Source organism: Eucalyptus grandis, chromosome 2 (assembly GCF_016545825.1).
Source record: "Eucalyptus grandis isolate ANBG69807.140 chromosome 2, ASM1654582v1, whole genome shotgun sequence".
NCBI lineage: Eukaryota > Viridiplantae > Streptophyta > Magnoliopsida > Myrtales > Myrtaceae > Eucalyptus > Eucalyptus grandis.
Genome location: NC_052613.1, coordinates 20,190,123 through 20,213,435, shown reverse-complemented (window position 1 = coordinate 20,213,435; position 23,313 = coordinate 20,190,123). Strand labels below are relative to the sequence as shown.

The 23,313-nt window shown below is 39.3% G+C and overlaps 3 protein-coding genes across 3 annotated transcripts; all 3 read right to left on the bottom strand.

Moving 5' to 3' along the window:
- Positions 1-1,526: 1,526 nt before the first annotated feature.
- LOC104425755 (CASP-like protein 1E1) lies at positions 1,527-5,370 on the bottom strand. Its single transcript, XM_010038544.3, has 2 exons — positions 5,028-5,370; positions 1,527-2,093 (listed from the first exon to the last, which is right to left on the bottom strand). The coding sequence occupies exons 1-2, from the start codon at positions 5,249-5,251 to the stop codon at positions 1,769-1,771; spliced, it is 549 nt and encodes a 182-aa protein (XP_010036846.2). The 5' UTR covers positions 5,252-5,370; the 3' UTR covers positions 1,527-1,768.
- A 4,823-nt stretch (positions 5,371-10,193) lies between these two features.
- On the bottom strand, positions 10,194-22,059 carry LOC104425746 (CASP-like protein 1E1). Its single transcript, XM_010038534.3, has 3 exons — positions 21,873-22,059; positions 12,644-12,956; positions 10,194-10,750 (listed from the first exon to the last, which is right to left on the bottom strand). The coding sequence occupies exons 2-3, from the start codon at positions 12,907-12,909 to the stop codon at positions 10,426-10,428; spliced, it is 591 nt and encodes a 196-aa protein (XP_010036836.2). The 5' UTR covers positions 12,910-12,956; positions 21,873-22,059; the 3' UTR covers positions 10,194-10,425.
- LOC104425735 (CASP-like protein 1E1) lies at positions 18,922-21,873 on the bottom strand. Its single transcript, XM_010038524.3, has 2 exons — positions 21,572-21,873; positions 18,922-19,483 (listed from the first exon to the last, which is right to left on the bottom strand). The coding sequence occupies exons 1-2, from the start codon at positions 21,835-21,837 to the stop codon at positions 19,159-19,161; spliced, it is 591 nt and encodes a 196-aa protein (XP_010036826.2). The 5' UTR covers positions 21,838-21,873; the 3' UTR covers positions 18,922-19,158.
- Positions 22,060-23,313: the final 1,254 nt, after the last annotated feature.

Here is a 23,313-nt window from a genome sequence, read left to right as displayed (position 1 = left end):
AGGCTAGCGGTGAGTGGTGAGTGGCGAGCGTTGAGCGAGGCTAGCGAGGACAGCAAAGGGCGAGTGGCGAGCAGCGAGCGGTGCGCACAGTCAAAGGTGACCGGCGCGGGCAACCAAAGGCAAGCGGGGATGTTGCTATTTTTGATTTTGGCAAATTGAAGAACAATGAAGACAAAATGGAAGAGAACATACTTTGGGGAAGGAAGACGTGAGGAGATTTACGATGTAAACTTCGTGCCATTTTGGATATCGCGAGTTTGTGACTATGAGGATTCCTTGGTTCTCACGGTGAAGAACGTACTCTGGAATGTGGAGGAGGAGGCCGTGAAGACCTTTACGGCGTAAACTTCACGCCTTTTGGATGCCGTCTGTCCGTGACTGTGAGCCTGAGGAGTCAACATCTTTAACATCATTTTACTTAGGTTTGAATATATAAAAGAATTATAAATAATATAATATAATATAATATAATATACAGGATTGGTTCGGATTGGACCGACAAAAAACTCTCAGGACTGAAGATCAATCCGCACAGTATTGGTCCTGGAATTTTAGGACCAAAGACTGACCTAGTCCCCTTGGGAACTGGACCAAAACCGGCAGGGTTGGGCCGGTCCAGGGTCAGTCCAAGGTCAACCCTAGACCGCTGCTCACCCCTACTCTTTACGCATATGTTTTTATAAAATTTCTTTGTAACGTCTATTGTCATTGATAACTTCTTTCCATTATTTAGGGATTCAAATATTTCAAAATAAGAAGTTTTTGTTTAGTGGAGAAAACTTACTATTTCAAAGTAAAGTGAAGGATATTCTTGGGCTATTGGACCTTGTGTGGCTTCTCTCTCACACATTCTAATTTTCTTGTTCTCGTTCTTCTTTTTATTTTTGACATTTTGCATTTTCATCATTTTTTTTTTTCGCATTTGTCCATTTATGTCACTTTCTTGTATCCTCTCGAACCTATCTATAAAGTCTCTTCGAGTAAATCATGTACATATGCACCGTGAGATCTCCATAAATTTCAAATGGGGAGCATGGAATTGATGTGCAAAAGTGTGATTCTTACAAACCTTTCCTTATTTATATGTCTTGCACGATTGATTTAACCATAAAACGGGACAATGATTTTGTAGGTGGTCAAGACTAAGGCCCGCAACACAACGAACTTTTTATCGACCCTAAATTTAGTTTGGAATCGGGGCCGAAAAGGACCCATGCTTATTGCATCAGTCACAAATAGAGATAATCAATGGGCGGACGGCCGACTTGGCCCGATAGGCCCAGAATACAAATGAAATAAGAAAGCACAGCAGCGCCCAACTTTGGCTAAAGCTCGATCCCAACATTTCAATGTAAAAACTATATTAGGGGCGGGCTTTTAGCAATACGATTGAGCCGACCTTCGAACCTAGCTCAGCTCGGGTCCGCCCAACGATCACCATGGTATAAGAAGTCAAGGCCCAAATGAACGGATTCAGGAAAATTAACGGACTTTTCACAGCTTCTGTGAATTAATAACAAAGCTGATCGCACAACTTTTCTCTTTTATCGACTGATAGAACGCACATAAATCCATACCGAGCAGGCAATTTCTTACAAAAGAAAAGAAAAGAAAAAGATAAGGAATGTCGTCACATAAGCAACATTTACCAAGACACACCTCCAAATCCCAATACCCAAACAAAGTTATAGGCAAAAAACACAGAGATAACAGCCTAAAATATCGAAAAGTGCAGTAAATAAGAGGATGCATTTTCGGAAAGGGCCCCTCAGGCCATGATCGCCAAACCGCCCATTATAACGAAAGCTAATGACCCAAATAAGGACAAGCCAATGGCGACGGCCACGCGGTCACAGAACTTGTCAAAGACGTTGCACACCTTCCCCCATTGCACATGCGAGTTCCCCTCGCGGCCGATGACCCCGACCGCTGTGGCGGCACCGCAGCCGGAGAAGAGGAGCGCCACCATGATGATGTCCAAAATTGCCACTGCTGAGCCTAGGGTTCTACTCTTGCCGGCCTTGTTGGCGAGGAGGAGGAGCAAGGAGAGCGCGGAGTAGCCGCACGCTATAGCGTTAGCCACCACGAAGTACCTGAAAAAAGAAAGAGAAAAGAAGAAGAAGAAGAAGAAGAAGAAGAAGAAGAAGAAGAAGAAGAAGATTGATCAAAAATATCTTAGTTATTTAAATCGAAAGAATTCTATTTAAACTCTTTTTTTTTAATTAGTCTTGAAATTTTCGATAACTTGTTGCACAATTATGAGTTCAACTATGGAGTCCACTAGACCAGCGGTTGAACCGCTAGTCTCGTCATGAGGTTTAATATTTATAATTGACCATTTGCTGCCAACCCGACATATAATTCTATTCTACACTCATTCTCAAACTTTTGCCCTGCCTCTTGCAGGGCATGGGAGTCGAAGCCCACTCCTGAAACTTACGCGTCCACACTCCCATCCCCCCTAAGAAGGTGGGGATTTGAACCCCTCATCTCCCCCTTCCATGTTGGAAGGGTGGCTACTGGAGAGAATCCCAATAGTTTTTACGGATCTTATTAAACGATATTTCCGAGACACTTATTAGATATATTTTATAATGAATAATTCGATTATAAAAGTATTAATCACGCATAACACGTTAAAATTTCAATTTTTCCTTATTTAATTACTTGACAAGTGTTGTCGGATTATTTTTTTTAGCAAAGTCCTTATTTATTTATATAGATATATATATATATATTTATATTTCTCGTCTATGTTGGTCAACCTTTCTATTCTTTGCTTGTGCGCCCACGAAAAAAAAACAATATAGGCCGTTGATCCATTTCGATGCGACCAAAGTATTAAATGCTGGGAGGCGATAGTAGAATTTTCTACAAAAGTCGATACAAAGAAAAATCTAGAGAGGCGTAGGCCGTGGCTTCCGTGTTGTGTCCGACACGTGTCGGAGCGTGTACACGCGGTCAACGCATGTCGAGCGCAGTCAACTTTTTTCGACTTGTCTCAACACGCGTGTCGGATGGAAGCGAAGGCGAGGGAGGAGAGACAAGGCCGCGAGCAACGGCGAGAAACCGCCAGAGAAAGAGTAGAGACTGATGCGCCAGAGAAAGAGTAGAGACCGAGGTCCAAGGCAAGGGCGGCCGTAGAGACTGAGGTGAGGGTGGCCACAGTGACGTTGCGGGATCAGCGACGAGGCTGCAACTGCAAGTGAGGAAGGGCCAAAGGCGAGGCGGAGGACGAGGAGAAGGATCGAGAGGAAGAGGAGAGGAAGGGGGTCGTATGGAGGTCGTCCAGCGAGGAGATGGAGATGGATCGAGAGGAAGACCGTGCAGCGAGGGGAAAAATGTGATCCGGTAGCTAGGGTTTTGGAAACTCAATGGGGATGAAAGTGACAGTCTGTCACGTGGGTGGAGGAGGGGAAAAAGTGAAATGAATTTGGGGTGGGGGGAAATAGTTTGACGTGGGAAGGTAGGGAAAAAAAAAATTGAAATAAATTTAGGAAGGGGAGGGGGAATAGTCTCTCGTGGGGGAGGGAGGGAAAAAATTGAAATAAATTTGGGAGTGGGGAAACTTTGTTTTAATCGGAAAAAATAAATAAATAATTTTTAAAAATAAAAATACTGAATTTTAAATGATAATAAATTTTGATCATTGTAAAAAATCATAGATTTATTTAAATAAGTTGATTCTAATTTCCAAACATGGATACATATTAATTATGAATGTCTTTCGAATTTCCAATGAATTAATTTATTAATATTATTAGTGTAAATTCATTGTAGGCTCTTTTTTAATTAATATGAATTTAAATCAAATTAATTAAAAATAAAAATATTTATTTAATATTTAAAGTGTCGGAACGTGTCGAAATTCTCTACTTTTTGAGAAATGACGTGTCGCGTGTCGTGTCGTGTGTCACGTGTCGGTGATACATAGGGCGTAGGTGGTGTCCATCAATTTTTAAACTGCCTGAGAGGGTGACAGGCAAGGGCTTTTAATGCACAATCAATATGCCCAAAGCGCTTGGAATAAATATCAAGTAGTGATGCTATTAGTTCACTATGAAGACTTACAAAATAAACTTTAGATATAATTTTCTTGACTAATGTTATTCTAGAGATACTGGGTACTCCACAGTCGATCGAGAAAACTCTATAGCTTCCCAAATGCATCATTGTTCGCGTGCTATGCACAATTAGTGTTTTGAAAATTGAACTAAGTTTAATATACTTAATAAATGTCCGATGAGCACTTGTTAACAAAAAATACGTATATTTTTTTAGTACTAATGTATCTTAGATGACATACCATGATTTAAAGACTTATACCCGATTGATGCACACAAGTTTCAATCACTAAAGCAACTTTTTTTTCTTCCTAATATTTAGAGAAGTATCGTAATTAAGATATTAAATGAACACATGCACATATGTATTTCTTCCGAGTAATCATCAGAGAAGAACTGAAGTGTGGTGTTACGTCCATCTTAATCATCGATCACATAAATTTTCGAAAGAACCCATATAATTGATGGTTAAGACAGCCCCGGTGCATATGATTTGCAGACGATGAAACAAGTTTCCTCAAAATCTAGCAGGATAAAGAAATTGAAGGATTAATTAACTTGAAAGGCGAGCTTCCTTGTAGCTTTTATAAGTAACTCCCTTATAGTTGGAAAAAAAGGGAAAAAAGAAAAAAAAGAAAAAGAAAAAAAGAACGAGAGGAAGGATAACCTAAAACTGAAAATCAGGACATGAGCTCTAATGCCATTTTAAGAAAATGAGATTCTTGAAAAGAAGCACCCTACAGCAGATGCATACAATTCAGGTATATGAGGCAATTTCATTCACTCCCCTTTTTCACACATATGCATCATGTCAGATATCTCTAACGTGTATAGTGGATACGATCCTTTTTGTCTTCTGAAGTAAAGCCAAGCCCTTTTTGCATAAAATCCACGAAACACTAGAACGAATTATCCATAAGCGATTCGCCCAAAAGAGGAAAAGAGAGAGGGCGAGAGACGTACACGAAGGCGGACTGGTAGTGCCACTTGGCGGTGACGGGGACGTTCCGGGCCGGCAAGGCGGGGCTGACCTGGACCGGCACGGTCTTGGTCTGCTTGTCGACCCCGAGGACCACCACGGCGGCGAGGGTCAGCGCCAGGGCCAGGAGCCTCAGCACCAGACCGCACGTCCCCGTCCGTCTGTTCTCGCCATATCCCCTCACCGCCTTGTTCGCCTCGCCATCCATGTTCAGGCTGCTTCTAGTCCCGTTGTTGCTGTAACTCTTCAGGCGATACGCGAGAAGTCGTGTGTATGTCCGTGAGAGAGAGAGAGTGATCGAATGGGAGTTCTAATTTATAGAGGGAGGTGTGAAAGGAAGGTTTGGAATCGTGCGTTTTTTTTCGGGGGAAGCTTAGAAGAGCTCACAAGAAAGTGAGGCATCCGTGAATTTATGACATGCATGGAAAGGTGGGTGTACACATTCCCCGAATCGACGGTGCACGTTGTCACTTGCATCATTTCATATACGTGCATTCAAACTTCACTCCCTTTTCCACAAATCTAATTATTTTCACAAAGTTGATGCTAGATAATACAGCTTCCGATAGGTTTCAATCGCATATTTCATGTGATCCGATCGCTTAAGCAACCTGTTAAAGCGCGCTGCACGTGGCTCCGTATACGAATTATCCGGACCAATTTTCGTATAGCCAAAATTTGGGTTTTATCCTCGTTGTTTTGGTAGACCCAGTTCGCGTACCCGAATTAGTACCGCTTTTTGTCGTCGTGGTCGAAAGATAGACGTTCAAGAGAGATTAATGTCCTGTTACTTTGACTCCGGGAGATTAGGGTTTGAATTTGAGAACTCCCACTGATATTTTGACTTTTACGTGCATTCGAGAAGGTACAGCTTGTAGAAATGTCCATGGGCGGGCTCCCTTTCCACACCGACGCACTTATTACGAGAAGCAAACGAATACTATTCTGACTTACATGCTCACTATTAAATGAGAATCGGAAAATCTGCAAATCAATCTTAAATTTATTATATGAATATTAATTTAATATTATTATTATTATTTAATTTTATCAATTTATTTTTAAGCATTTACGTGAATATAATCCTTTCGATCACTATTTGTAAAAAAATATTAAAGTGACAGTCTAGTCATCAATGACCATCTTAAGTGGTTCATTGTTTTGTTAATAATTTTTAATGCAAATTGGTTGGAAAGACTATTAAAATTTTACGCAAAAATATATGATCGAATTAGTATACTTTGAAAATTCAAAATTGAATTTGCATTAGATAATTTCTCCTCGAAACCCATGTGTTTTCTTGCCTCAAAGCGACAATTATGAACGACCCATGAATGCAAAACTTATTTAGCCGCATTCACACTAAAACAAATAAAAATATTTAATATATTTTTAATAATTATAGCATTTGAACACGTGGATATAGTTGGGAGATAGGTGAAGGTTCGTGAAGGAATGGACAATATTATTTTATTATTTTCGGTAACATATAAAGTGCATGTGGATGTGAACGTCTCCCATGCTTTCATACGGTTCGATATCTGACAAAACGTCACGAATCCCGAAGTTGGATGATCTGGTCTTTGCCTTTTCAGACAATTTTGAGCTTCATTCCAAATAGGGTTTGTCTTTTCCCTTTCTATGTCAAAATTCAAAACCTGTGTCTATACAAAGTCTTTATCTTCATACGTTGATATGGTAATTCATAGCAATGGCCCTTTGTTAGATTTTTGTAATGTATTAGGAAGTTTGAAAGACTAGTAAGCAATTAGGTTTACGTCCATGCCGTGGACTGCTTACTGCGTTACTATATAAGAGATTGTGATTACTCCAAAGCAGTGCGATATTGACTGTGTACTCGCAATTTGTTAAGTTAGTAAGCATAATTAATTAGGTTGGTGATCCGTGGTTCAAGGACTATCCTATCTTTAGTTGAGCCTTTATAATTGCCATGAAAATGCCAAACAACTTTGTTGCTTCAATAACACTCCAATAATGAAAAATTGAGATCATGTTTTCCAGTGACACTTAATTTAATAGTATAAAAACAAATGCTTAGAGAGAAACAACTTTGAAAAGCATATATTGTTAGGAAATGTGAATGTAAATGCTCGTGGAATACCCCATAGATCCAATGAACTCAATTAAACGATCCTTACTAGAGAAGTTATAGATGAATTTAAATAAGTCATGTCTAGTTACTAATCCTTCGAAACCCCAATCAACTGCCCTTATCTTTTCAATATGAGAAATTGATTCCTTGCACACTTCATCAAGTACCCTTATTTTATAAAAAAATTTCTTCAACATTATTGTCATGAAGTCTCATATGAGATTATGCCAGAGTGGGAAATCTTGTATTTTAATTGTTGGGTCCGGGATAGGTTTTAGGCTTCCAGCATCCAGGCTGGCCTTTTACATGCAGCCAAGGGGGGGAAAAAGATATTTGTGAGGGAAACATGGCCAAAATATATTCATGGCATTGTATTATTCTCTCCTTCGATGGAGAACAGCCTACAACTATTACAGGAGCGGTTCTAACTGTTGGATGTATGCCCTAAAGTTGCTATGTAATAGTTATATGTTAGGTATTTTTGTTGTTCTATCATTATTATTATTTAATTAATTGCAATGACATATTCATTTATTTGTCCAATTATTTATATTTATGAATGATTTCATAAGATCAGTTGCAACTAAACCTAATTTTAAGATGTTAAGAATATATGTGACGGGTTCATAGTTAGACTGAATCTTTAAATCATTTCCGGTCAATGGATTATTGAGTGGATACTAATAATCCTGTTGAGACCGATGTGTTCTTAACTTCGCCATTAAGTATTGGATACTTAATGGAATGATGAGTCACATGTCATTGGGTATTATAATATTTGAGTTAGAACACAAGTGTTTGTATTAGATAAGTTCATTGAATATAACGCATATGGAATGGTTAGTGACATGGAAGCTTTTAGCATGGTCAATGTCTAATTGTTCATACTTTGGTCTTGTGTAATTAATCCTTAGACCTAAGGCGTAGTGTTAACTTCTGTGTCGAACAATTATGGTTCACAAGTGTACATAATGCCGGGTCATTGATCCGTCTTTATACCTAATGGTCATAGTTTGTTTATATACGAAATTACATATGTGTGAAATATGGAATTTGTTTTCTTGTTACATGCAAGGTATAATAGTGATGTCCTATGCGATTGAATTATGACATTGCATTGAAATCTTCAGCCGGAGTTGTAACCGAGAATAAATTGTTTATATCTCGAATAAAATGCATGTCAATTAGATTTGTGCATATGATCGAATTGGTGACTTGACAAATATTCCATGGTCTTTGTTTGATCGGGATATAGTAAGACAGATGGATTGAATTACACTGTAGCCAAAACTGACATGTTCATTATGTTCTTAAAGTATTCACACTATCTGGGTAGCCATGACATATTAATCATGACTTGTAGAACCCAAAGATTAATTGGGACAATTAATTATTTTGGGAGTACTAATGTGTTAGTACAAGTCTTACTATCAGTTTAGTGATGAACCTAGGGATGTCATACACCATAAATAATTAGGATAACATGGAACAAGAGAGAAATATTGTTGCAAATGTGTTTGCAAAACTGCTATCGAATTGAGTCGATTTGAAATTAAATGAGATTTAATTTAATGTGTATTAAAGTCACGAGCCTATTTGCATATGATGCACACACATGCCCAAAGTGGATACATGTTAATGTACCCCGAATGTACATATAAAGATTATGTCCTTTTTTAGTTTTTATTTTTCTTTATTAATTAATTAATTATTCTTTTAATTAATTAATTAATCAATATTTTTTTAATTGGGAAGCTTCATGCACGAAGCATAAGCATTGTGCACGATCGTGCTTCGACAAATGGGGATCAACAATGGTTGCTGATCTTATGAAAAACTGTTCCAAGAAATGCCGCAAAAAGGTTGAAAAAATGGAGAGAAGCGGCTATTGTTTCTTTGTCTAAGAGACGTGAAAAAGAAAAGAAATTCTCTCTAGTTTGGGTTGTGACTAAAACATCAAGGATACAACGGATTGTCTCATGAGATTGCTAACATGATCATAGTGGTGATTATTCGGAAAGTTCTCTCTTCCATTTGACGTCCATTGTTAGTGTGTCTGAATTAGAGGTTCGACATTTGTGAGGCTCGAATTGTAGAACATCCGAATCAATTCGTATAAAACGCGTTTCGGGAGGTAATTCATTTAACTCATTTTTTTTATATTCAGATTTTTTATTAAAATGCACAAACAACACTTTCGGAGAATCATGTATAAAATATATTATCTTTGTTTTCGCTACGTTCTTTTTGTTAATTTTACATATATATAATTCATGAAACCCCAACACTAACATGTTCGGCAAATCTTCCAGACTGGACACTAACCTTGATCTGGACTGCAAACAATTGTTGCCATATTTTATGGAGATGGTGAAACTGTCAGATCTGGATGTTAATTTAGCAGTCCCTAAATCATTTGTTTTTCTATTCAGTTCGTCTTTGTGTTAAAAATTGTAAATGTTCTGTGGTCCGCTGCCTCAGTGCCACGTCAGCTTCAACGGGTTTCGTTCTTGCCAACTGGATTATTTAACAATAAAACACCTCAAATGGGGAGAGAGAGAGGAGCGCCCCAACAAGGGTCACGAAGTACTCACCAGCTTGAACCCATCATGGCTGGGGTCACACGACCTCAGCTATCCATTATTGCCGGTATCATGCGACCTTGAACAGCGCTTGTCAGTGTCGTTGTGACTGTGACCACTAGGCCCCACAAATGGACCCATGCTCATCGCCCCAGTCGTAAATAGAGATGATCAACGGGTGGGGGGCCAACTTGGCCCGAGAGACCCAGAAGACAAATGAATGGATTTGGCCGAGGGGCTTTGACGAGAAAGCACAACGGCACCCAACTATGGCTAAAGCTCAATCCGAACATTTCAATGCAAAAAAACATATTAGGGGCGGGCTTTTAGCAATATAATTGACCCGACCTTTGCACCTAGCTCTGCTCGGGTCCGCCCAACGATCACCATACTATGAGAAGTCAAGGCCCAAATGAACGGGTTCAGGAAAATTAACGGACTTTTCACAGCTTCTATGAATTAATAACAAAGCTGATCGCACAACTTTTCTCTTTTATCGATCGATAGAACGCATATACATCCATAACGCGCAGGCTATTCTTACCAACGAAAAAAGAAGAAGAGGAATATCAAGACACACCTCCACATCTCAATCCCCAAACAAAATTATAGGCAAAAACACAGAAACAAAAGCCTTAAATATCGAAAAGTGCAGTAGATAAGAGGATGCTTTTCGGAAAGGGCCCCTCAGGCCATGACCGCCGAACCGCCCATTAAAACGAAAGCTAACGACCCAAATAAGGACAAGCCGATGGCGACGGCCACGCGGTCACAGAACTTGTCAAAGACGTTGCACACCTTCCCCCATTGCACATGCGAGTTCCCCTCGCGACCGATGACCCCGACGGCCGTGGCGGCACCACAGCCGGAGAAGAGGAGCGCCACCATGATGATGTCTAAAATCGCCACCGCTGAGGCCAGGGTTCTGCTCTTGCCGGCCTTGTTGGCGAGGAGGAGGAGCAAGGAGAGCGCGGAGTAGCCACACGCTATAGCGTTAGCCACCACAAAGTACCTGAAAAAAGAGAGAAAGAAAAAAAAAGAGATCACGAAAATATCTTAGTTATTTAAATCGAAACAATTCTATTTAAACTCTTTTTTTTTTTTTTAATTAGTCTTGAAATTTTTGATAACTTGATGCACAATTATGAGTTGAACTATGGAGTCCGCTAGACCAGCGGTCAAACCGCTCGACTCGTCATGAGGTTTAATATTTATAATTGACCATTTGCTGCCAACCCGAGATATATTCCTTTTTTTTTTACGGATTTTATTAATCAATGTTTACGAGACACTTATTAGATATATTTAATAATGAATCATTCGATTACAAAAGTATAAATCACGCATGACACGTTAAAATTTTTAATTTTCCTTATTTAATTACTTGACAAGTGTTGTCGGATTTTTTTTAACAAAGTCCTTATATTTATATAGATATAATATATTTATATTTATATTTCTCGTTTATGTTGGTCAACCTTTCTATTCTTTGCTTGTGCGTCCACAAGAAAAACAATATAGACCGTTGATCCATTTCGATGCGACCAACGTATTAAATGCTGGGAGGCGATAGTAGAATTTTGTAGAAAAGTCGATAAAAAGAAAAACCTAGAGAGGCGTAGGTGGTGTCCATCAATTTTTAAACTGCCTGAGAGGGTGACAGGCAAGGGCTTTTAATGCACAATCGATATGCCCAAAGCGCTTTAAATAAATATCAAGGAGTGATGCTATTAGTTCACTATGAAGACATACAAAATAAACTTTAAATATAATTTTCTCGACTAATGTTATTCTAGAGATACTGGGTATTCCGCAATTGATTGAGAAAACTCTACAGCTTCGCAAATGTACCATCGTCCGCGTGCTATACAGCTTAACAAATGTCCAATGAGCACTTGTTAACAAAAAACACTTATATTTTTTTAGTACTAATGTATCTTAAATGACATTCCATGATTTAAAGACTTATACCCGATCGATACGCACGAGTTTCAATCAATAAAGATTTTTTTTTTTCCGAATATTTAGAGAAGTATCGTAATTGAGGTATTGAATGAACACATGCACATATGTATTTCTTCCGAGTAATGATCAGAGAAGAAGTGAAGTGTGGTGTTACGTCCATCTCAATCATTGATCACATAAATTTTCAAAAGAACCCATATAATTGATGGTTAAGACAGCGCCAGTGCATATGATTTGCAGAAGATGAAAAAGTTTCCTCAAAATCTAGCAGGATAAAGAAATTGAAGGATTAATTAACTTGAAAGGTGAGCTTCCTTATAGCTTTTAGAAGTAACTCCCTTATAGTTGGAAAAAAGCGAAAAAAGAATAAAGGAATGAAAGGAAGGATAACCTAAAACTGAAAATCAGGACATGAGCTCTAATGCCATTTTAAGAAAATGAGATTCTTGAAAAGAAGCACCCTACAGCAGAAGCATACAATTCAGGTATATGAGGCAATTTCATTCCCTCCCCTCTCGCCCCCGCCCCCGAAAAATAGCAACGTGCAATTATAAACCTACCTTTTACACGCACACCAAGGACAAGAATGCCTTAGCCTTATATATGAGATGGTTAGGCGACAAATGAGGTATAAATCGAGATCTGATACCAAGTTAGATATTTCATTCTTATATCTTAAGCTATTGATTCATATTATAAAACAGTAATAACCCAATAACCCACGCTGATGATAGAACATGACAGCCCACGTATGTTTCCTCCATTATAATTGACACATATGCATCATGTCAGATATCTCTAACGTATATAGTGGATACGATCCTTTTTATCTTCTGAAGTAAAGTCAAGCCCTTTTTGCATAAAATCCATGAAACACTAGAACGAAATATCCATAAGCGATTCACCCAAAAGAGGAAAAGAGAGAGGGCGAGAGAAGTACACGAAGGCGGACAGGTAGTGCCACTTGGCGGTGACGGGGACGTTCAGGGCCGGCAAGGCGGGGCTGACCTGGACTGGCACGGTCTTGGTCTGCTTGTCGACCCCGAGGACCACCGCGGCGGCGAGGGTCAGCACCAGGGCCAGGAGCCTCAGCGCCAGACCGCACGTCCCCGTCCGTCTGTTCTCGCCATATCCCCTCACCGCCTTGTTCGCCTCGCCATCCATATTCAGGCTGCTTCTAGTCCCGTTGTTGCTGTAACTCTTCATGCGATACGCTAGAAGTCGTGTGTATGTCTGTGAGAGAGAGAGAGAGATGAATTGTGGAGATCAAATGGGGGTTCTAATTTATAAAGGGAGGTGTGAAAGGAAGGTTTGGAATCGTGCGTTTTTTTTCGGGGGAAGCTTAGAAGAGCTCACAAGAAAGTGAGGCATCCGTGAATTTATGGCATGCATGGAAAGGTGGGTGTGTGTACACATTCCCCGAATCGATGGTGCACGTTGTCACTTGCATCATTTCATGTACGCGCATTCAAACTTCACTCCCTTTTCCACAAATCTAATTTATTTTCACAAAGTTGATGCTAGATAATACAGCTTCCGACAGGTTTCAATTGAGTATTTCATGTGATCCGATCGCTTAAACAACCCATTAGAACGTGTCGCATGTGGCTCGGTATACGAATTATCCAGACCAGTTTTTGTATAGCTGACATTTGGGTTTTATCCTCGTTGTTTTGGTCGACCCAGTTCACGTACCCGAATTAGTACGCTTTTTGTCGTCGTGGTCGAAAGATAAACGTTCAAGAGAGATTAACGTCCTGTTACTTTGACTCCTGGAGATCAGGGTTTGAATTTGAGAACTCCCACTGATATTTGACTTTTACATGAGAAGGTGCAGCTTGTTGAAATTTCCATCGGCGGACCCCCTTTCCACACCGGCGCACTTATTACGTGAAGTAAACGAATACTATTCTGACTTACATGCTCACTATTAAATGAGAATCGGAAAATCGGCAAATCAATCTTAAATTTATTATACGAATATTAATTTAATGTTATTATTGTTTAATTTTACCAATTTATTTCTAAGCATTTACGTGAATGTAATCATTTCCATCAGTATTTGTAAAAAATTATTGAAGTGACAATCTAATCATCGATGACGGTCCTAAGTGGCACATTGTTATGCCAATAATTTCCAATGCAAATTGGTTGGAAAGACTATTAAAATTTTACGCAAAAATATATGATTGAATTAGTATACTTCGAAAATTCAAAATTGAATTTGCTTTAGATAATTTCTCCTCGAAACCCATGCGCTTGCTTGTGTGTAGATAAGCATTTTCTTGCCTCAAAGCGACAATTATGAACGCAACGACCCATGAATACAAAACTTATTTAGCCGCATTCACACTAAAACAAATAAAAATATTTTTAATATAGTTTTAATAATTATAGCATTTGAACACGTAAAAATAGTTGGGAGATAGGTGGAGGTTCGTGAAGGAATGGACAATATAATTTTATTCTTTTCGGTAATATATAATGTGCATTTGGATGTGAACGTCTCCCATGCTTTCATACGGTTCGATATCTGACAAAACGTCATGAATTCCGAAGTTGGACGATCTGATCTTTGCCTTTTCAGACAATTTTGAGCTTCATTCCAAAAAGGGTTTGTCTTTTCCTTTTCTATGTCAAAATTCAAAACCTGTGTCCATACAAAGTCTTTATCTTCATACGTTGATATGGTAATTCATAGCAATGGCTCTTTGTTAGATTTTTGTAATGTATTAGGAAGTTTGAAAGACTAGTAAGCAATTAGGGTTTACGTCCATGTCATGGACTGCTTACTGTATTACTTTATAAGAGATTGTGATTACTCTCAAGCAGTGCATTGATTGTGTACTCACAATTTGTTAAGTTGGTAAGCATAATTAATTAGGTTGGTGATCCGTGGTTTAAGGACTATCCTATCTTTAGTTGAACCTTTATAATTGCCATGAAAATGCCAAACAACTTGGCTGCTTCAATAACACCCCAATAATGAAAGATTGAGATCATGTTTTCCAATGACACTTAATTTAATATTATCAAAAATAAAAATAAAAAATGTTTAGAGAGAAACAACTTTGAAAAGCATATATTGTTAGTAAACGCGAATGTAAAAGCTCATGGAATACTCCATAGATCCAATAAACTTAAATAAACAATCCTTACCAGAGAAGTTATAGATGAATTTAAACAAGTCATGTCTAGTTACTGAGCTGAAAATCCTTCGAAACCTACCCTTATCTTTTCAATACAAGAAATTGATTCTTGCACACTTCATCAAGTACCCTTATTTTATAAAAAGGTTCTTCAACATTTACAGTCATGAAGTCTCATATGAGATTATGACAGAGTGGGAAATCTTGTATTTTAATTGTTGGGTCTGGGATAGGTTTCAGGCTTCCAGCATCCAGGCTGGCCTTTTACATGCGGCCAAGGGGGGAAAAAGGAGAAATTTGTGAGGGAAACGTGGCCAAAATATATTCATGGCACTGTATTATTCTCTCCTTCGATGGAGAACAACCTACAATTATTACAGGCGCGGTTCTAACATGTTCGGCAAATTTGCCAGACTGGACGCTGACCTTGATCTGGACTGCAAACCAATTGTTGTCATATTTTCTGGAGATGTTGAAACTGCCGGATCTGGATGTTAATTTAGCAGTCCCTAAATTATTCTTTTTTTCTATTCAGTTCGTCTGTGTTAAAAATTGTAAATGGTACGTGGTCCGCTGCCTTAGTGCCACGTCAGCTTTGACAGGTGTCGATCATATGCTGACTGGATTGTTTAACAATAAAACACCTCAAATGGGGAGAGAGAAAGAGGTGCCCCAACAAGGGTCACGAAGTGCTCGCCAGCCTTTGCCTGACCACCGCACAGTAGGCACTGTGATAGAGGGAGAGATAGAGTCAAGAGAAAAGTGCCACCATCTCTTGCCTCCTAGGGTCAAGTGACCTTGAACCCGTCATGGCTGGGGTCGCACGACCTCAGCTATCCATTATCGCCGGTCTGATGTGACCTTGAACAGCCCTTGTCAGTGTCGTTGTGACTGTGGCCACTAGGCCCCACAAGCACCAGCATATGTTGAGGCCAACACAATTATATTTTCTTTTTTGTACATTTTATATATACTCATTCATTTTTTTTTTAAATCAAGGTACATAAGATACCATGTATTTGCCACGTCACCATTCCGTTAACAATTTTCTCTAAACGGTGACTTCCACGTGATTATTCAACTTAAAAGAGGTTTCCACTGAACAAAGGATTTGATCCTTGTCCTACTTTAGCACTTGAAAAACACGCTATGACACTATGATCTTCACTAGGAAGTCATAGCCGTAACAATTTCCAGAGCATTGAAGTCAACACATACCGATGGAATGGTCAAATCGAGGACTCGAAAATGTCAAAACTCCTCGCCAGATTGGTTCAACATGGTCATCAATGTTACTTGAGTTAGGAGGGACTTAAGAGTTACTGCACCAAACATGCATGTGTCACGGGCCGATCGATTGGGATCGTGACCGTGCGGCGACTCGGGCACTTTAGGATCGGATTGGATTGCCAAAGCACCTAAGCCAAGCCTGCTTCGGGGAGAAGGCTCGTTGGGAATCCGAGTGAGCACATGAGGTCTAACACAGATGAGTCACGGTCAACTCCAGAGAGCCTCTCGGGTCAACCTTCTTTCGGCCCATGACACATGTCCAAAGATTAAGCGTATCAAATCAATTTTGGGGAAATTATTCAAAAAGGCTTAAATCTATTATACTTTTTGCCAATTCAATTCCAAATATTTTAACTTTATCAATTGAATCCTAAATTTTTCAATATTTTGCTAATTGAGTACATTCAGTCAATTTTGGACAAAATTTGCTGACATGGACATTGATGAAATCCTACGTGGCACATTCGACATCAATGTAGACAAAATTTGTTACTTTTAATTTTTTTGAAATTTTAATTTATATATTTTTTTCTTCCCTCTTTTTTTCCTTTTTTTTTTTCTCCTTTTCTTCCTCTAGTGTATTGCCCAACCTTTGGCAGCCAACCAGGGGACATGACTAGCGAGGGTCGGCCTTGCTGGGTTCTGGCGAGGGGTGACCTTGCCTGAGGCCTGCGAGGCTCGACCTCGTCAAACTTGGCTAGGGTGAGGCTCGCCCAAGGTCAGCTAGGGTGAGGATCGCCCAAGGTCGGCGAGGTCGCCCCTCACTAGATGCTGGTGAGGGGTGATCAAAAGGTCATCTTATGAGCTTGTGATCCTATCCCATCAGTATAGCCGGTAGAAAATTCATAGTCGATACCTCGACTTGTTTGTGACCAGTTGATCAGTCGGACCATGACCAATCCTTGATGCCTTACCGATCAAACTGATCAATCTCATGGCCAATGGCCCAAAATCGATCCTTTTAGGACCTTATGGCCAAATCCTTATGAGGTTGGAATCCAAGATGTTACAGATGCCGCCACAGCTACTATTGTTGGAGAGGTTGACAATCTCCTTGGCCCTAGGCAATGGAGGGGGGGCAGCCCTCGCCGGGGCTGGGGAAGGTCACTAACTACAAGTGAGGGCCAGCATTGCCCACATTTGGGCAAGCCTTGCTCGAGCCTCAACTAGGCCGGCAAGGGCCGCCCCCCTCCACTGCCTAGGGCGGGCAACCCCTCGGACGATGGGCAAGAACGGCGTGCCCAGCCACGACCTAGCCCTTTTTATTTTTCGTTTACAATTATGTTTTTAAAAATTATTTTAGCTTTTTAAAAGTTTTTTACCATTATTTAAACAAGATTTTAAAGAAAAATGTAATAAAATTCCATGTAGGATAAATAAATTAATTTAAAAAAATGCCACTTCAACATTTTCTATTAAACAAATTGACAAAGTGTTATCGGAAATATTTAACTGCACTAATTTGACAAATTTTACGATTTAATTGCATTTTTTGAAAGTTTTAAAACTTAATTGCATTTTCGTGACAAGTTTTAGAACTTGTAGTGCGAATATCCCTAGATCAAATAATAAGATCTTTGTACTTTTAAGAATTGTAATCATTTTTTTTTTCCTTTTCAATACATCAGCGACTTTTTTTTTTTTTCACAAGTATCATTAACAATTTTATTTTTCTCTAACATTTTAAAATAATAGAATTGGAATCCTCTCTCTGCCTCTCTGTCTCTCTCTCTAAGAGGAAAGTTTAAGTCATGAATTATCTTCTCTTTACGCATATATTTCTATAGAATTACTTTGTAATGTATATTGTCATTAATAACTTCTTTCCATTATTTAGGGATTCAGATATTTCAAAATAAGAATTTTTTGTTTAGTGGAGAAAACGTGCTATATTAAAGTAAAGTGAAGGATTTTCTTGAACAATTTCATCATTTTTTTTTTTGGCATTATCCGTTTATGTCACTTTCTTGTATCCTCTCGAACATATCTATAAAGTCTCTTCGAGTAAACCATGTACATATGCACCATGAGATCTCCATAAATTTCAAATGAAGAGCATGGGATTGATGCGTAAAAGTGTGACTCTTATAAACCATTCCTTGTTTATCCGTCTTGCATGATTGATTTAACCATAAAACAGGACAATGATTTTGCAGATGGTCAAGACTAAGGCCCGCAACGCAACGAACTTTTTACCGGCCCTACATTTTAGTATGGAATCGAGGCCCAAAAGGACCCATGGTCATCGCCCCAGTCGTAAATAGAGATGATCAACGGGTGGGGGGCCAACTTGGCCCGAGACACCCAGAAGACAAATGAATGGATTTGGCCAAGGGGCTTTGACGAGAAAGCACAACGGCACCCAACTGTGAGGGTTGCCTCTGTTTTGCTGGCTGGTTTCCCTTTTTTCCTCCTTCCTTTCTTATTTTTTGCCGCTGTTTGGCTGTTTGTGTTTCCTTTTTTCTCGACACTCTTCCACTCGTTATGACATGTTTGTCATTATGAGTGTAATTTTTTGGTGCCGAGAACCCCCTGCTGTCTAGTTTTTGATTAAAAGTCAATATATTACTTACCTTACCAAAGAAAAAAAACAAAACATTTCAATGCAAAAAACATATATTAGGAGCGGGCTTTTAGCAATACAATTGACCCGACCTTCTCACCTAGCTCTGCTCGGGTCCGCCCAACGATCACCATACTATGAGAAGTCAAGGCCCAAATGAACGGGTTCAGGAAAATAAATGGACTTTTCACAGCTTCTATGAATTAATAAGAAAGCTGATCGCACAAACTTTTCTCTTTTATCGATCGATAGAACACATATGCATCCATATCGCGCAGGCCATTCTTACCAACGAAAAAGAAGAAGAGGAATATCATCACATAAGCAACATTTACCAAGACACACCTCCACATCTCAATCCCCAAATAAAAGTATAAGCAAAAACACAGAGACAACAGCCTTAAATATCGAAAAGTGCAGTAGATAAGAAGATGCTTTTTCGGAAAGGACCACTCAGGCCATGACCGCCAAACCGCCCATTAAAACGAAAGCCAACGACCCAAATAAGGACAAGCCGATGGCGACGGCCACGCGGTCACAGAACTTGTCAAAGACGTTGCACACCTTTCCCCATTGCACATGCGAGTTCCCCTCGCGGCCGAGGACCCCGACAGCGGTCGCGGCACCGCAGCTGGAGAAGAGGAGCGCCACCATGATGATGTCCAAAATCGCCACCGCTGAGGCCAGGGTTCTGCTCTTGCCGGCCTTGTTGGCGAGGAGGAGGAGCAAGGAGAGCGCGGAGTAGCCGCACGCTATAGCGTTAGCCACCACAAAGTACCTGAAAAGAGGGAGAGAAAAAAAAAACAGATTATGAAAAAATCTCTGTTATTCAAATCGATACAATTCTATTTAAACTCCTTTTATTTAATTAGTTGTGAAATTTTCGACTCAGGTTTAATATTTATAATTGACCATTTGCTGCCAACCCAAGATATATTCTTTTTTTTTTTTTATTACAGATTTTATTAATCAATATTTACAGGACACTTATTAGATGTATTTAATAATTGAATAATTCAATTATCAAATTATTAATCACGCATAACACGTAAAACTTCAAATTTTCCTTTGGAAAAGAGCTTCGAAAGGTGACTGATGGGATGGGAGCTGTCGGCTAGAGGGAAAAACAAGATCAGGAATCGTTATTTCGGGAAAAGGAAAATGTCCAACCTTACCGAGACCGAGGGGGACTGCCAGGAGGTGATGGTAGAATTTTGTACAAAAGTCGATAAAAATAAAAAGCTAGAGAATTAAATGAGGCGTAGGTGGTGTCTTCGTCAATTTTAAACTGCCCTAGCGGGTAAGAGGCAAGCGCTTTTAATGCACAATCGATATGCCCAAAGTACTGGGAATAAATATTAAGGAGTGATGCTATAATTCACTATGAAGACATACAAAATAAATCTTATATTATTTTTTTTCAGTACTAATGTGTGTTAGATGACATGCCATAATTTCGATGCGACCAAAGTGTTAAAAGCTAGGAGGTGGTAGTAGAATTTTCTACAAAAGTCGATAAATAGAAAACCTAGAGAATTAAATGAGGGGTAGGTGGTGCCTTCGTCAATTTTAAACTGCCCGAGTGGGTGAGAGGCAAGGGCTTTTAATGCACAATCGATATGCCCAGAGTACTGGGAATAAATATTAAGGAGTGATGCTATTAGTTTACCATGAATACATACAAAATAAACTTTATATATAATTTTCTCGACTATGGTTATTCTAGAGATATTGGGTATTCAGCAATCGATCAAGAAATGTCCGTAGCTTCTCAAATATATCAATTGTCCTCATGTTATGCACAATTGGTGTTTTGAAAATCAAAACAAGTATACCTAACAGATGTTCTAGGAGCACTTGTTAACAAAGTCCATGTATTTTTTTTTTTAATAGTAGTAACGTCTGTTAGATAACATGCCATAATTTAAAGACTTATACCTGGTCAATGCACGAGTTTCAACCGCCAAAGTAACTTTTTTTTTTCTAATTTTTAGAGCGGTATCATAATTGAGGTACTGAATGAACGCATGCACATATATATCTCTTTCGAGTAATCGTCGGACAAGAATTGAAGTGTGGTGTTATGTCCATCTCAATCCTTGATCAAGTGGGTCTTCAAAAGAACCTATATAATTGAAGGTCAAGATGGCGCCAGGGCATATGATTTGCAGACGATGAAACGAGTTTTCTCAAAATCCAGCAGGATAGAGAAATCGAAGGATTAAGTAACTTGAAAGGTGAGCTTCCTTCTAGCTTTTATAAGTAACTTCCTTATATTTGGAAAAAAAAAATGATTAAGAGAATGAGAGGGAGGATAACAAAAAAGTGAAACTCAGGACATGAGCTCTAATACTATTATAAGTAAATGTGATTCTTGAAACGGACCCTGCACCAGAAACATACAATTTCACTCTCCCTCCCCGGGTCCCAAAAAAAAAAAAAAACAATAGCAACGTGCAACTATCAACTTAACTTTTACGTGCACACCAAGGATAAGAATGCCTTAGCCAATTTTTTTTATAAATGAGAAGCAAGGACGAGCATATATGAGATGGTTAGGCGACAAATGATGTATAAACTGAGCTCTGATGTTAAGTTAGATATTTCTTATCTTAAGATATTGATTCATATTAAAAACAGTTATAACCACATGGATGATAGAACATGACAGCCCACGTATGTTCCTCCGTTGTAATTGACACATATCCATGATGTTAGATATCTCTAACCCATATAGTCGATACGATACTTTTTATCTTTTATAGTAAAGTCAAACCCTTTTTACATAAAATCCATGAAACCCTAGAACAAAATATCCATAAGCGATTCACCCAAAAGAGGAAAAGAGAGAGGGCGAGAGACGTACACGAAGGCGGACAGGTAGCGCCACTTGGCAGTGACGGGGACGTTCAGGGCCGGCAAGGAGGGGCTGACCTGGACCGGCACGGTCTTGGTCTGCTTGTCGACCCCAAGCACCACCGCGGCGGCGAGGGTCAGCGCCAGGGCCAGGAGCCTCAGCGCCAGACCGCACATCCCCTTCCGTCTGTTCTCGCCATATCCCCTCACCGCCTTGTTCGCCTCGCCATCCATGTTCAGGCTGGTTCTAGTCCCGCTGTTGCTGTAGCTCTCCATGCGATACGCGATAAGTCGTGTGTATGTCTGAGAGAGAGAGAGAGAGAGAGAGATGAATAGTGGAGATCAAAGGGGGTTCTAATTTATAGAGGGAGGTGCGCAAGGAAGGTTTGGAATCGTGATGAATAGTGGAGATCAAAGGGGAATTCTAATCTATAAAGAGAGGTGCGAAAGGAAGGTTTGGAATCGTGTGTTGTTTTCGGGGGGAATATGGAAGCTTATAAGAGCCCACAAGAAAGGGAGGCACCCGTAAATTTATGGCATGCACGGAAAGTAGGTGTACACATTCCCCAAGTCAATGGTGCACGCTGTCACTTCCATCATTTCATATACGTGCATTCACACTTGCACTCCCTTTCCCACAATCTAACAATTTTTACAAAATTGATGCTAGATAATGCGGCTTCCGGCTGGCTCCAATCGCGTATTTCATGTGACCCGATCACTTAAATAATCTGTTAGAGCACGCCACACGTGGCTTGGTATATGAATTACTTGGACCGGTTTTCGTATAGCCGAAATTTGGGTTTTGTCCTCGTTGTTTTGGTCAACCCAGTTCGCGTACCCGAATTAGTACCGCTTTTTGTCGTCGTCGTGGAAAGACAAACGTCCAAGAGAGATTAACGTCATGTTACTTTGACTCCGGGAGATTAGGGTTTGAATTTGAGGACTCCCAGTAATATTTTGACTTTTACGTGCATGCGAGAAGGTACAGCTTGTAGAAATTTCCGTGGGCGGGCCCCTTTTCCACACCTGACGCTTCTATCCTGACTTACATGCTCGGTATTAAATGAGAATCAGAAAATCTGCAAATCAATCTTAAATTTATTATACGAACGTCTTTTTAATTTTATCAATTTATTTCTAAGCATTTATGTGAAATTTTAATATTATCATTTCGATGAATATTTATTGAAAATTACTGACATAACAATCTAATCATTGATAACCATCATAGATGGCGTACTGTTATATTAACAATTTTTAATGAAAATTAGCTGAAAATATTGTATTAAATTTTTTGGCAAAGATATATGATTGAATTAGCATACTTTAGAAATTTAAAATTGAATTTGCATTAGACAATTTCTCCCTCGAAATCCACGCGCTTGCTTGAATGTAGATAAGCATTTTCTTGCCTCAAAGCGACAATTACGAACGCAACGACCCATGAATGCAAAACTTATTTAGCCGCATTCACACAAAAACAAATAAAAATGCTTTTAATATATCTAATGATTATAGCATTTGAACACGTAGATATAGTTGGTAGATAGGTGGAGGTTCGTGAAGGAATGGACAATATTATTTTATTCTTTTCGGTAATATATAATGTGCATTTGATGTGAACGTCTCCCATACTTTCATACGGTCCGATATCTGACAAAACGTCATGAATGCCGAAGTTGGACGATATGATCTTTGCCTTTTCAGACAATTTTGAGCTTCTCTCCAAATGGGGTTTGTCTTTTCCCT